We start from the raw sequence: 13,602 nt of genomic DNA, 5'->3' as shown, positions 1-13,602 counted from the left end.
ACGAGCCATGTGCAGCGCGGAGGCTCATGCTGTCAACAAGTGGTGGAATCCAACAGTGTGGTCTCTCACGATGGGGTGACGTGACGCGTGCGCTTCTCCAAAACGTCCACGTCGGTGAATGCACGTAAAATGTAACCGTGACTGGTTCGATCAGTGAGAAGCTGAGGCACAGACATCAGCTGACACAGTCACTGACCGACCCGCCTCTTACTCACCACTTTCAATAATAATAACAACAACAACAACAATAATAATAATAACAATAATAAAAATAATAACAATAATAACAATAGACGGACCGACAGATAGACAGATAGATAGATAGATAGATAGAGAGATAGAGAGACAGAGAGACAGACAGACAGAGAGACAAACAGAGAGACAGACAGACAGACAGACAGACAGACAGACAGACAGACAGACAGACAGATCGATCGATCGATCGATCGATAGATAGATAGACAGATAGAGAGAGAGAGAGATTGAGAGATAGATAGATAGATAGATAGATAGATAGATAGATAGATAGATAGATAGATAGAGAGACAGAGAGACAGACAGACAAACAGACAGACAGACAAACAGACAGACAGACAGACAGACAGACAGACAGACAGACAGACAGACAGACAGACAGATCGATCGATAGACAGATAGATAGATAGATAGAGAGATAGAGAGATAGAGAGACAGACAGACAGACAGACAGACAGACAGACAGACAGATCGATCGATCGATAGATAGATAGATAGATAGATAGATAGATAGATAGATATCCGTGTGCTTGTTTGTCAGTTTCCAGTCTGTAAATTAAAACCACATATAGTTGCTCATCAGTTACGTATAAAAAAAACTACAGCAACCAGTTCACCCAGCGAAGTTTGTGCGAATTCGGCATCCGCATATTTTCTGGATGACTGTGCGCAGAAAAATAGGGCGTTGTGGAGACTCCCTCATTCATTTGCAGAGAAAAGTCTCCGCTCCCTAAAAACGTGGGCGGGCGTAAAGTGTCTACAGGAGGGCAGAGAGGAGAAGGAGAAAAGGAGAAGGGCGTTTTGACTTGAACCGTATCTGGAGCACCGTAGCCCCCAATGCGTGTGGAGAGGAGGCGCTGCGTGCGTAAAGACCCCACAGACGCCACAGATAGGCTGGCATTTTTTACTTTGGCGAGGCAAGTTTACGAGCCATTCAAGTCTCTGGACCAGTTAAGCCGCTCACACCAGTGTAGTTTGATTAGTGGGTGATCTGCGTCGAGCTGCTGATCACGATCAGGAAAAAAGCGAACGTCTGTGCGTCCCGGAGCCTCTTGGCCGCTTTTGAGAAAAAGACATGGCCAAATTATTCCGAGCTGCTATCATGGGTCCGCCGGGATCAGGCAAAGGAACGATATCCAAGAGGATTGCGCACAGCTTCGGCCTCCTCTATCTGTCCAGTGGCCACTTTTTGCGAGAGAGTATAACAGCAAAAACAGGTAGGTAACACTGCGGTGGCACCAGGAAGAGCAAAGCCTGCAACAACAAACAAAGAAGTTGTGTTATATGTTCCACGAGAGCACTTGGCATCATCCTAATGTTTTCTTTAACTTAATACTACTATTATTATCACAAATGTATTTTAATCAGGTCTATACGATGGAGCATTTGCAGAATGAAGCACATGATATGTCCAAAACTTAATTCTTCAGTCCAACCCCCCAGAACACGAGACACTTGGATGGGAGGAAACTTAATTTTCTTTATCTGATTTCATTCTGGGGAAGACTTGACTCACCAACTGGCATTCGTTTAATTCCCAGCTCTTGCCAAAGCTCACATACAGTGATAGTAAACCTGAGCTCAGAGGAGAGGGCTAAGTATAAACATATGTGCGTAGCAAAGTTGTGTGTTGCTGGACAACAAACCCCTTTTTCCCCTTTTCATATTATAGTTTAAAGATTGATAAATGAGTGAAATCTATATGTGAGTGTGTGTGTTTGTGTTGAGAAGTTGGTGACTTGGCATGAATACTGACTTAATTACCCACAGCAGGCCTCAGGGTTTCCAGTGTGACTCTAAATAAACTAGATTACAGAGGTCACGAGCAAGAGTTGTGTGTCTTTATTTCCATCAAAGCTTCTGGTTCTTGAAGCAGGAAGCAGAACAAACATATTTACGATTGTCCGTATGTTTGTTGTGTGTCAGAGGCAGGTGTGCTGGTGAAGTCCTTTGTGGAAAGAAGCATGTTGGTGCCTGACCATGTGATGACCAGACTGATGCTGCCCAGACTGGAGGAGCTGAGCGGCAACAGCTGGTTACTGGACGGTAAGAAAAACAGTGTTTTTTTGTTTTTACTCCAAACACAGCTGATAAACCAGCTTTACATACAGCAGTTGTTCTGCAGAGAGGGAATATGTTTTTTGTTGTGCATCGTCATGGCCCTGTGCTGGGAGCTGCCCTATATTCTGATTGGCCAGTGTCGGTGCCACCCCCCTCAAAATGACTAATGTTAGAGGCAGGGCCTTCATTAAAGTGTTTGCATTCTGTGAAACATGGCCTCCATAGAGCTTTTACTGGAGTCTGAGGAATAACTATGTGGGAAAATATGGTCTAGGTCTGTGAGTGATTAGTTCTCTGATGCATGGGGTGAGTTCCCAGCCTCCTGCTCTGGACTGTGGACACGGAGGTCAGCTCCAAGAGGAGAGATGATTCATATCAGCAGGGTTCACCAAGTTTCTTTATCATTTGCCAGGATTTCACCCACTGACCTTTGTCTAAACATTAAAAGGTCCATGGAAAAAACAATAATAAACTTCATAATAAACTCAATCTATAAAGCACTTTTTAAAACAGAGTTACATGTGCTTCACAGTGACAAATCAAAGACAGAAATGAAGTAAATAAACAGACTCGATTCTTTTGGAGTACGTTTTACTTCTGTAAAAGAAAATAACTTAGATAAAGTCAAGAAGGGTCTTCTTATAGAAGTCCGTTCTGAGGTGCTTATACCCACATAAATAAAGTAATAAAAACTTAAATTCGAAATATTGAAATTAAGAAAACATCTCACATAAAATGCAGAATATATTCTTATTAGAAGTACATTCTGAGGTACTTCTATATACGTGTATATAAAATAATAAAACAACCCTCTTAGACTTAATTGCATTTTCAGAAGGGATTTAAAATATGTCACTGATTCTGTTAGCCAAACTTCCTCAACCAGGTCCTTCCAGAGCTTCAGGGTCTTGACTGTATCCCCTCCTTCCCCTTTAGTTTTTAAAATATTCACTCTACTACATTTGGTTACATATAAAATGTCAATATATTGTCTGTTTTAATGTTGATGTGAAAAATAATTATGTTTCGCAGTGCACATAGAAACATGCTGGTTGGAAAATGGCTCCTTAATTAGTGGAGATCATTGTCTATTTGTTGCAGTTAAACATTACCCACATCTTCCAGAGAGATGCCACACACTGGTTAAACAAACTGGTTAGTGTTAAACTGGTTTAAACCTTGAAACATGGCATGATCGGCAAACAAAATTAAGCAAGAGGAGAAGGATCAGATTATCAAGGTTACACACACACAAACACACACAGAGACAAACAGGAATATACTGCACCACATAGACATAATTGCCTGCTCTTCCCCTCTCGTAACCACTGACTGGGGCCTTCCTCCGTCTTGGTAACATGATGCTCTGGTGGTTAGAGAGATTTTAACGGCTCTTTATTTATCAAACAAAGGAACGTACAGAGTAACTGTCGGCTTCCACTCAAACACATAAGGAAACAATAAACCGCAGACACACCCAAATGCAGGGATATCAAACCATGAAGTTAAAAAGCAGTAAAACGGGACAAAATGGCCAAGGTGACCTCTGGCAAAGCTTTGTCCTTGAGGTCACCTTGAGCTAAATCTGAAATATAGCACATCTTTGTTTCTTTGCACTCACGGGACCCAGAGGATGAACGGAACTGACATTGTTGCTCCGAGACTTTTTCCTCTCGTGCAAACAAGGGTTTGACATATTCGTTTTTGGGGGGGGGGGGAAATATCTCAACATGATGGATTGCGATGAAATTTGGGGCAGATGTTCATGGTCCCCAGAGGGTAAACCTGTTGACCTTGTACACCATCTGCCTGGCATAGGTTGTCCCTTAGCAAGTCACTGTCAAATTGATAACACGTTCTTATAATATTCTTGAGGCTTGATATTCAACAGTTTAACAGTTTATTCTACATTTTACTTCAAACAACCATACATAAACAGTAAAACACAAATATTACCAACTATATACAGTAGAAGCTGATTTAATGAAATCATTTTCAATGTTGTTGTAATATCAGTGCACATAAGGCAATATCTGTGAAAAGCTGATATTAACCAATATTATCAGCCAACCAATTTACTGTTTGGGTACTACGAGAAAACTTTAGCATTAGTTAGTTAGTTAGCATGCTAGCTAGAACTAATGGTGACTCACCAAGATCATGCTTATTTGAGGCCATTGTGTTTTTCCAGTAAGTTCCTCCACATGTGCATAATCAGTTTTTATTGTTTTACAAATCTTGAAACAGTTGAACCTAACTTGCTGTGGGCTCTTGATATAAGCAGAAATCTAAACAGGAAATACAGTTGGTACATCCTCCTTATGGTGTTGATTTAAGAAAAAGGGACACACACACAACAGTCGTGAATGTTGTCGACCAACCTCCTAACATAAACTCTCTGTCATGTCTGTCCAGGTTTCCCTCGGACGCTGTCGCAGGCCCGGGCCTTGAATAACTTGTGCCAGTTGGACTTGGTCATCAGCCTCAACATACCCTACGAGACGCTGAGAGAGAGACTGAGCGACCGCTGGATCCACCCAGGCAGCGGGAGAGTCTACAACATGGGCTTCAACCCGCCACGAGTGCAGGTCTCACAAGATATAGATGTTACAACAGAATTAACAATAGTCCTCTTTTTTTTTTTTAATGACACTTCAGTGATTTTCTGGAGGAGAATTTATTCTTTCAGTTTCTTCAGCCCGTGATTTGTATTTGTGTGTTTAGAAATTGGGGTTTTAATTCTTGCATCAGCTGGATGAGGGTTTTTTAAATCAAGAAACTTCAACCAGATGAGTGACAACATCATTACTCACTACTAACTTCCCCTACTCCTGCACAGCCTATATAATTATACTCTAATATGTACAAGTACAAGTATTGTGTATTATCTAAAGTAACGAAAGAGCTTTGTTTTGACCCTGTTGCACGTGGGCCCTTGTGTTTGCCCTCCTCAGGGTAAGGACGACATCACTGGGGAGCCGCTGATTCAGCACGACGACGACAAACCAGACGCTCTGATGTCCAGACTGAGACACTACAAAGATGTAGCCAAGCCCGTCATAGACTTATACAAGTGAGTGGATGCTTACTCTGCAGTGTGAACATTTGTCAAGGATTAACATCTGCCAAGAGCATTGCACCATGGGAAGTCAAGGCCAGAAATCAAACAATGTTGTCATGACTGGGATCATTGAACTCTTAGTTTCTCCCATTTCGAAATATTTAGCTCAGCAGTGTTTTCAAGTCTTAAACCTCTTAGAGCTGTAGTAGGGTTTTATTTTATCGCTCCACATGAAACAAGCAGAGCCTCCCGGTTCCTCTGTTGTGTATGATAAGTAAAATGTTTCTGTAATGACTGAGTTTTAAGACTAAAATGATTATACATAATAGTTTACATAATAAGGTTGGTCCAGTCACATTTCAGGAGTTTATTGCTACATAGGTGGAAATACTCAACGTTATTATCAACGTGGCCACAACCTGTTTCTTCTCCTTCTTCCTCCCTCAGGTCCCAGGGAATCCTGCACTCGTTTTCCGGCACAGAGACGGACCGGATTTGGCCTTACATCAACTCTCTCCTCAGCACCAAGATGCACACGCAGCCACCAGACACCTGCCAGCCCCAGATGCCCTGACGCTGCTCTGGAACAAAAGACCACAGGGGAACATCAGGAGGCCATTAGAGGAAGTGGGTGGAGGTTTGCACGCGCTGGCCTCGGTGTCAGGTTTTAACTCGTTAGGGGTTTAGAGAAATAAATTGACCGAGACACTGATCAAAACTGTTGCCAGCCAACATGCCTGAGACTTTCAAGTTTTTGAATAATGGTTCTACATGCCAATTATCAGGAGCAGAATATTTCAAATATTATTGTAGTGAAATGTCAGAATTCTTCAAGGAAATATCAGAACTAATCCCTTATTTAAATTGATTTGACTCAAACACTAATCAAGCAGCAATTCTTCACACTTTTAATCTGTTATTTTTAATTGTGAAACACTGAATATAAAACTAAACCAAAGAAAGCCGATGATGAGGCTGAATACAGACAAAAAATATCATTTTGCAGTGAAACCCGTAAATTACTTTCGCAAACTGAGGAGTTGTAGTTTTTTATGCTTAACATACCTAACAAGGCTCTTATTATAAAGTTCAATTTATACATTGCTTTAGGTTACAGATTCCTTGAGAGCAATACTGACGCTACTTTGCTTTAAATATAACCAAAATCGGACCCTTTGAGTCTGTGAGCTGTATATGACGCCTACACGTCAGCTGTTACATATGCAAAACAGTCCTGCAGAAGCAGTTTCTCCCTCCTTGGCTTTTTCGAGTTCACTGCTTCTAGATGAGTCCATCACTTATGTAAACGATGCACTGTGTAAACCGCTATTCTTTGCTTGTTATGCTGGGACGCCGCAGAGTCGGATGCAGTCACGCTCAGGATGCTGCTGGAACCTGGTGCGGCTGAGATGAAGACCAATGCTTGTAATACAGAGGGTTTCAATGTTGTTACCTTCCTTTAAATATACTATACGGTTGCCTTGAGAGTTTGAATGTAAAGTTTGTGCTGGATTACTAAGAAATGTGGGATTTATATGATTGTTAGAAGGTCATGTATGTAAAGATGTTTTTTTTTCAGATTATTTAAATACATCAATGAATGTTGCATTGGGAACAACTTGTAAAATGACCAGCTTTTCCAGCTTAATATTTCCACTATCAATTGTTTCAGAAATAAATAACGAGCTCCAGATCCATTATTTCAAAGTAAAAAAGAATTGCGTTAGAGAAAATACACTTAAAAATTGCACTAAATGCACTAGACACAAAACTGCACATCATGACCTAGAGATTATTATATATTTTTTTAGTTCTACCTTTGTTGATCCAGCAGTTTTGAAACTTTTAGTAAATTTATCACATCAAATCATTTTGAATCTTTTGATATTATTTTCCTTATGTGTGGTCCAAGGATTGTGGGTCTTGTGTGTGTTACAGATTGTAAAGGCAAGTTTTGTGTCTTGACCGAACAAATTATGCCTGTGCATAATAACTTGTCTTTCCTTGTCTTGGTGTCTTCAGCAGCAAAAGTCTGTAGATAATGATTCGATGAGTGTGTGTGAAGAGTGTGTCGAGTGCGTGACCACACTCCACAGTTGTTGTGTAACCCCTCTGTGGATTTCTCCCTTTTTTCTATCCTGCAGTCCTAACATGTCACTGTCCAAGAACGATTAAACTATTTTCTCATGGCTGCTTTGTCCCTGTATTTCTGTTGTTGTGATGCAACATTGTGGAACCTGTTGTGCATACAGTACACACACCTGTATTGTGTGTATCTACCGGTATATCAGTGTATCAGCCGGTCTCAGGCTTTGTGTCAGACAACTTGATTATAACGGGTGCACACGCTGACATTTGTTTCTCAGTTCAAGTCTATCTATTTATCAATCTATCTATAGATCTGTCTGTCTGTCTGTCTGTCTGTCTGTCTGTCTGTCTGTCTGTCTATCCAAGTTATTTTCCATTATTTTTAAGAAAGAAAGAAAACAGGGCAAGATTTAATACAGTATGCTGATGCTGTTAATCTCTGTACTATGAATTAACTCTCATTCTTTGTTTGTTTGTTTGTTTCTTTCCAGTGATCATGATCAAGTAACAGAAAATAACGCAGCTCCTCCCTTCTTTGCTCCCCGATTTTTCATATGAGGAAAAACAGGAATCAGCAGGACATACGCAAACTTGCACTGACTCACAGGCTATAATCGATAAACAACAACACACGGGACGTAAGAATGCTGTGTGTGTGTGTGTGTGTGTGTGTGTGTGTGTGTGTGTGTGTGTGTGTGTGTCTTCCCTTTCTCCTCTAATCCTCTCAGATCCTCTTGCACCTCCCTGCTCCTCTGTGACAGATTACACCCTCGTCACCTCTGTTTACATCTGACACGGGGTGGAGTGCTGTTTTGTCTTATTGCATGAACCTTGATGATCATTGTTGTTAAATATTGTTAAAATTGTTATCACCACATGCCCCAAAACCTGAAATACAGCTAGACCGGTCAGGGGCGGCCCTGGCAATGTTGGCACCCTAGGCGAGATTTAAAATTGTCGCCCCCCCAACATACACACGCAAACTGTCATGCATCCCCAAGAACTTTTAGACTGTATACAGATTCATACACAGGCAGACAAATTTGTAAGCTCTAAAAAACAACTCAAATATATAATATATATATAAATATCAAAAGAGTCCTGTACTGATAGCATATCATGTCATGTCGACACAAATAAACATTAATGATGACCTCAATCGGGGTGATTCTTACCTCTATAATGTTCTTTATTCTCCTCCTCTACTTTGCGGTGCTTTCTGAATTGTGCACCTGATAATTTAATCTTTTTTGGATTCATCTTTGACTCTAACCGCAGTCTATCACCGCAGCGTGTACGTCAGGGACACACCTGAGGCGGAAGCACAAATTCTGTGCGACCCGCCGCCTGACTGTTCACACAGGGAGCCATCCAGGAGGAGGTTTTAGATGCTGGCTTGCCTGTCCACGGAGCCAAGGGTGATGACATCAGCAAATGCCCCTACTATGCTGCTGAAATGAGTACGTTTTTATAGATCCCTTTGTATGCATCATGCTGCTATGAGGAACTGTTGTGAGGTGAAATGAACTCCCTTCTTTTTTTCTGTTCATGCTGAAATAAAGTGGCTTCACTTGGTCTGACGTTTTCGATCACATCTTTATAAAACACCTCATTAGCTTCACACTACAAACCCTATGGGGGGGGGGGGGGGGGTTGAGAGAAGATTCCAGATTCATTCACTAGACTGGCACTCAGTAGAGCTCAACAGAGCCGTATAGGTTCATCTCTGATCCATGAAGCTTCCTTCTACCAAGTTGTGTGGTTATTGGACCAGTAGTTTATTACATAAACCTGTTGACTGACAAATCAGAGGTGAAAACATAACCTCCTTAGCAGAGGTAATAAAACCTCCACCCATTTATCAAGGAAATGTCACCAACATTAATAATTATTAGAAACACAACAGGAAATTAAAAGCAGAATGAAATGTTTTGAGAATATTTAAATAGTTGACGGGTAATTTTCTGTTGGTTGACTTATCAATTCATTTATTAAAAGCTAATTTCCCCCTGCTACTTAGTCTATAGGGTTTTTATATTGTGTTTTATTTACATTGTATATATTGGTTTATTTTTGTCATGCACTGATTGCTGGTTGTACATCAAATTGCCCTTGAAGGATATGTGCAGTAGGTTTCTGCGCAGCATGTGCAGTGGGCTTCTTTAATTTTTCATCATCATCATCATTTCTCCTCGCTGGTTCAGGGGTAAATGATGCTGGTCTTCACAGGTGACTGACCAAGCCTTTGTGCCGCCCTCTCGGCTTTTTGCGCCCCAGGCAACCGCCTATGTCGCCTGTACCAGGAGCCGCCCCTGAGACCGGTGTTGTGTTTCATGATCCTTGTTTGGTTATGGGAGGAACTAGAGCTCTGCTGCCTCGTGAGTCGTGACCTATAATGTTAAATATTGATATAAGGAATCCACATATAATAGTTTGTGTCTTAATAGTGCTAATCTCCGGTTATTGACTTCTCCATTGCTACAGTTCTGTTTTGTGAGTAAAGGGGTTTTCTATAATCAGTGGTGTACAGAAGCTTAGTAGATCTACTCAAGTTCTATACTTAACATTGAAGGTACTTGTACTTTACATTAATGTTGGCATTTATGCAACTTACCCTATTTCCACTCGACTACATCCTCAGAAGGAAATATTGTACTTCTTACTCAACTGCATTTGTCTGACAGTTCTACTTCCCAGATGTCAGTGCAAACCATGTATCTCTGATTGTTTGTGATACCGTGTGTGTGTGTGTGTGTGTGTGTGTTTGGGAGGGTTGGTGGTTTATGTGATGCACTTTGTGTTACATTTTATTTGTATGAAAGTGCTATATAAATAAAGTCTAAATGACTGGTTGATTAGCAGTTAAAATGTAACATTTGCTTATTTTAATCAAAATATATCAGATAGAATAGTAACTAGTAACATAAAGTCCTTTTACTGCACCATGAGTAATTGTCATACTTTTACTTAAGTGCGGTTATGAATGCAGTACTTTTACTGCTAATTGAGTATTTTTAAAGTATGCAAACACTTTTACTTCCTCCACCACTGTCTATCGTGAATTCAAGCCCTCGGTTTCCTGTAGTCCTGTGGCAGGTTTTCCTCCAGGAAGCGCTGAGCGGCGCAGTTTCCACTGTGCAGATCCATGAACATCCACACCCCCTCCATCTGGCCCACTCAAGCCCATCCACATCTTCTACAGATCTACCACACGCCATCGCGGTACCCTGCTCAGTGTCGCTCTAATGCCCAAGATGTGATTGTATGATGATGCCGTAGCCTCGCGCTGCCTCTGCACTTTTACGCACGGGTTGTTTTTTTAACCGGGGGGAATCCTCCTCGTCTCGCTGGACGTTTGGCGACGCGTTGACCTTTGCTCGGCAGCGAATGACAAACCAAAGGTCGGTGTGTTGTGCGCGGAGGAGCCGCGGTTCAGAGCGCATCTTCACCACGGCACGAGACGGCGCAAACGGGAGAATGGTAGAAAGCGCGCAGCAAGGTAAATCCACCTGCGAGGTTCTATGTGTTTTTACTCATGTGACAGAAAGGACGTGTTCTTTTTAATTATAAGACAGGCTTGTATGCGTAAAGCAGAAGGAGGAGAAGAGAGCATCGTGATGTGTGTTTGTGGATGTTACATAATGTCAAGCTATACCTCTGGAAATCCTCCCCACTTCCCCCCCTCACAGCGCATCTCCGCCCGGGGGGCCACAGATGCGGGTCTTCAATACGCACCGGTTCCAAGACGTGATTCTCATACACGAGACACATTCATATAAAAGGATGGAACCTGTCTCTGTGCATCGGGCCTCTGTAGTGACTGGCTGCGCACACAAGCATCACGACTGACTCATTTGGGTTATTTTTTATAGAGGTATTATTATTTTACGCATGACTAATGGTGCATTCTGTTTTTTCTACGTCATGCATTATGTTAAACGTCCCTTCATCCTTAAGATAAATGACACAAATGAGTGGGAAGGTTGTCACCCTGATTTCTGCTGGGATTTTTTTTTTCTTTTCTGCCAGCTGATGATGTCGGTGACGGCATTTCAGGACACCTTTAAAGGCGCATGACACGCTCTTGTGCGTCAGATAACGTTTATGCGCCAAAACCAAAGAAGCCAGAGATTAATAGACGCCACAGCCTCGGTCAACACTGTGTATTTGGAATGACAGGTTTTCTTATAGCATCATCATCCGCGTTATCAGAATCTTCATCTTCCTCGTCCAGGGGGAGGCTCTGGGGTTTAGAGGACAGCTCCTCTCCTGCGTTGTCCAATAGCGCTCAGCCACGTCACCACCTTCGTCACGCTTGTCACGTGAGCGGATTAACACAGCTCGTGGTGGTTTCATGTTCTGATCACCAGCCACTGAGTCACATTTGGCCCCAGAGCGAGGGAGTGTAGAATCATCCATGAGATTTCACTTCATGGAGGTATAAGATAAATTACTTTATTTATTGTAATGTTTCTGTTTATGGTGCAATAAAAACAGCAGGTGTACCAGGGGTTTAAGGGGCCTTTTATGGCCAAGGGCAAGGGCCTAGGGCGTTTTATAGATGAAAACTGGGATTCTCCAGTTTCCAGTTCCCTACGTTAAAGCCACTGGTAAGCAGTGAGTGCAGTGCAGCGTGGATGACTTGTGTTGTCCCGTGAGGTTTCTGTTTTTTACTGCCCAGGACAAGAATCCTTGGATTGCAGCATCAAACGTCTCATAGACTCAGGCACAGATTCAAGTCCACCGCCCGGCAGCTGATCCAGCAGATTCCTGGATTCTGCTTTAACTCTTATGGGGGATGAGGGATAATCATTAATCCTCCGTCGATCCTAAAGGACGATGGTAAAAACCAGTGATGGTGGCGATACAGCTTTATAAGATACAAGGGTTTCAGCAACGTTTCATGAAACTGTATAAAGGGTTCAATGCTTTTTTTTTAATGGATTCTTAAAGGAGAAGTAAATAACTAAATGAAACTCAAACCGTCAATATAGAATTTCCAGTGTGCATGTGACACTGACCTGTGAACAGGCCTTTTCTTTGTTTTGTAGCAAAAGAAAAACCTGTTTTACAGTGTCACAGATACCAGTGCAGATCACATGAGCTTTATAATCTGCATTTACTGTTTGTTGAGCCAATCGCCAATATTTATGCAATAGTTTCCACATATCAATAAAACTAGGATCTGTAGTAAATGTTATGAAATGAGAGAGAAGTTTGACATCTGCCGAAACATCTTCTTTATTTTCCATTTTCCATTTTTTTAGCAAAGGTCTGCTCAAGTTGAAAGCTGCTTTTTTCCCCCGAATATTTCCTTTGCAAGTAACTGCAACTACCAGTTAACTTCTTTATTGGTTAATGAATTAATGAATTAATCAGTTTGTCTATTATAAACCCAAAGATCAATATTTAAATAGCTATTACTGTCTTACATAAAAAAAGCACCAGGTGGCGATCAAGATTGCTTTGGCTTCACCTTTGGGAAGCAGTCATGTCGTCCATCTTCATGATCACAGTATAAATAACCTTCATCAAATCAGTAAATCTTGAAGGGGTTTAATAACAAATAAAACAAACGTGTACAACATACATGGACCATGTGTCTGGCTTCATGTGCAAGCAGTGACTATGCACGTGGCAGTGATTATGAAGCCCAAGTGGCACGTGCACACTCATGAGGGGCATCAAAGGGTAAATATTAGTCGGCACAGTTGAGAACAAGACAGGAAGCTCCACTGCGACAATTGAGCGGCAGCACGTTTGGTCCGGATGCGACGGGTCTTGCTTTCCTCCCTCCTGGACATTCCGTTCACGCTGCGCTCCGAGCTCCCGTCTGCTCTGCTCAAAGAGTTTCCCAGGCTCATGTCCTCTTTTCAGAACCATGCAGGGCTTCCGTTGCCAGGGGACAAGGCCAAGGAAGGAACCATGCCATCAGTGGTCAGTGGGTTTTGTCCGGCTTAGTCCGAGGGTCACAGCACAAAAAACTACAAACGGCAAACGTTGAGCGGACATTTCAAGTGTTTTGGATTTTTGATTGAATACAAAGAGGCTGTGAACATCCAAGGGTGCGATAGTAGAGAGTTGTACAATTGATACAAGGCTGTCGGGGTCCTCACTCATTTTTAGTGCAGGTTTAG

The 13,602-nt window shown here is 41.9% G+C and overlaps 1 protein-coding gene across 1 annotated transcript; it reads left to right on the top strand.

The window, feature by feature from the left end:
* Positions 1–898: 898 nt before the first annotated feature.
* On the top strand, positions 899–7,566 carry ak4 (adenylate kinase 4). Its single transcript, XM_053430462.1, has 5 exons — positions 899–1,472; positions 2,182–2,301; positions 4,732–4,904; positions 5,271–5,389; positions 5,825–7,566. The coding sequence occupies exons 1-5, from the start codon at positions 1,331–1,333 to the stop codon at positions 5,949–5,951; spliced, it is 681 nt and encodes a 226-aa protein (XP_053286437.1). The 5' UTR covers positions 899–1,330; the 3' UTR covers positions 5,952–7,566.
* Positions 7,567–13,602: the final 6,036 nt, after the last annotated feature.

The sequence above is a fragment of the Pleuronectes platessa genome, chromosome 9, assembly GCF_947347685.1.
Source record: "Pleuronectes platessa chromosome 9, fPlePla1.1, whole genome shotgun sequence".
NCBI lineage: Eukaryota > Metazoa > Chordata > Actinopteri > Pleuronectiformes > Pleuronectidae > Pleuronectes > Pleuronectes platessa.
This window is presented reverse-complemented; position numbering and strand designations above follow the sequence as displayed.

Excerpts from the sequence above, each read along its gene's own strand:
- ak4 (XM_053430462.1), top strand. The coding sequence starts at position 1,331 with ATGGCCAAATTATTCCGAGCTGCTATCATGGGTCCGCCGGGATCAGGC. Across the intron at positions 2,302-4,731 it reads CAACAGCTGGTTACTGGACG|GTTTCCCTCGGACGCTGTCG; the intron begins GTAAGAAAAACA and ends ATGTCTGTCCAG. Across the intron at positions 5,390-5,824 it reads CCCGTCATAGACTTATACAA|GTCCCAGGGAATCCTGCACT; the intron begins GTGAGTGGATGC and ends TTCCTCCCTCAG.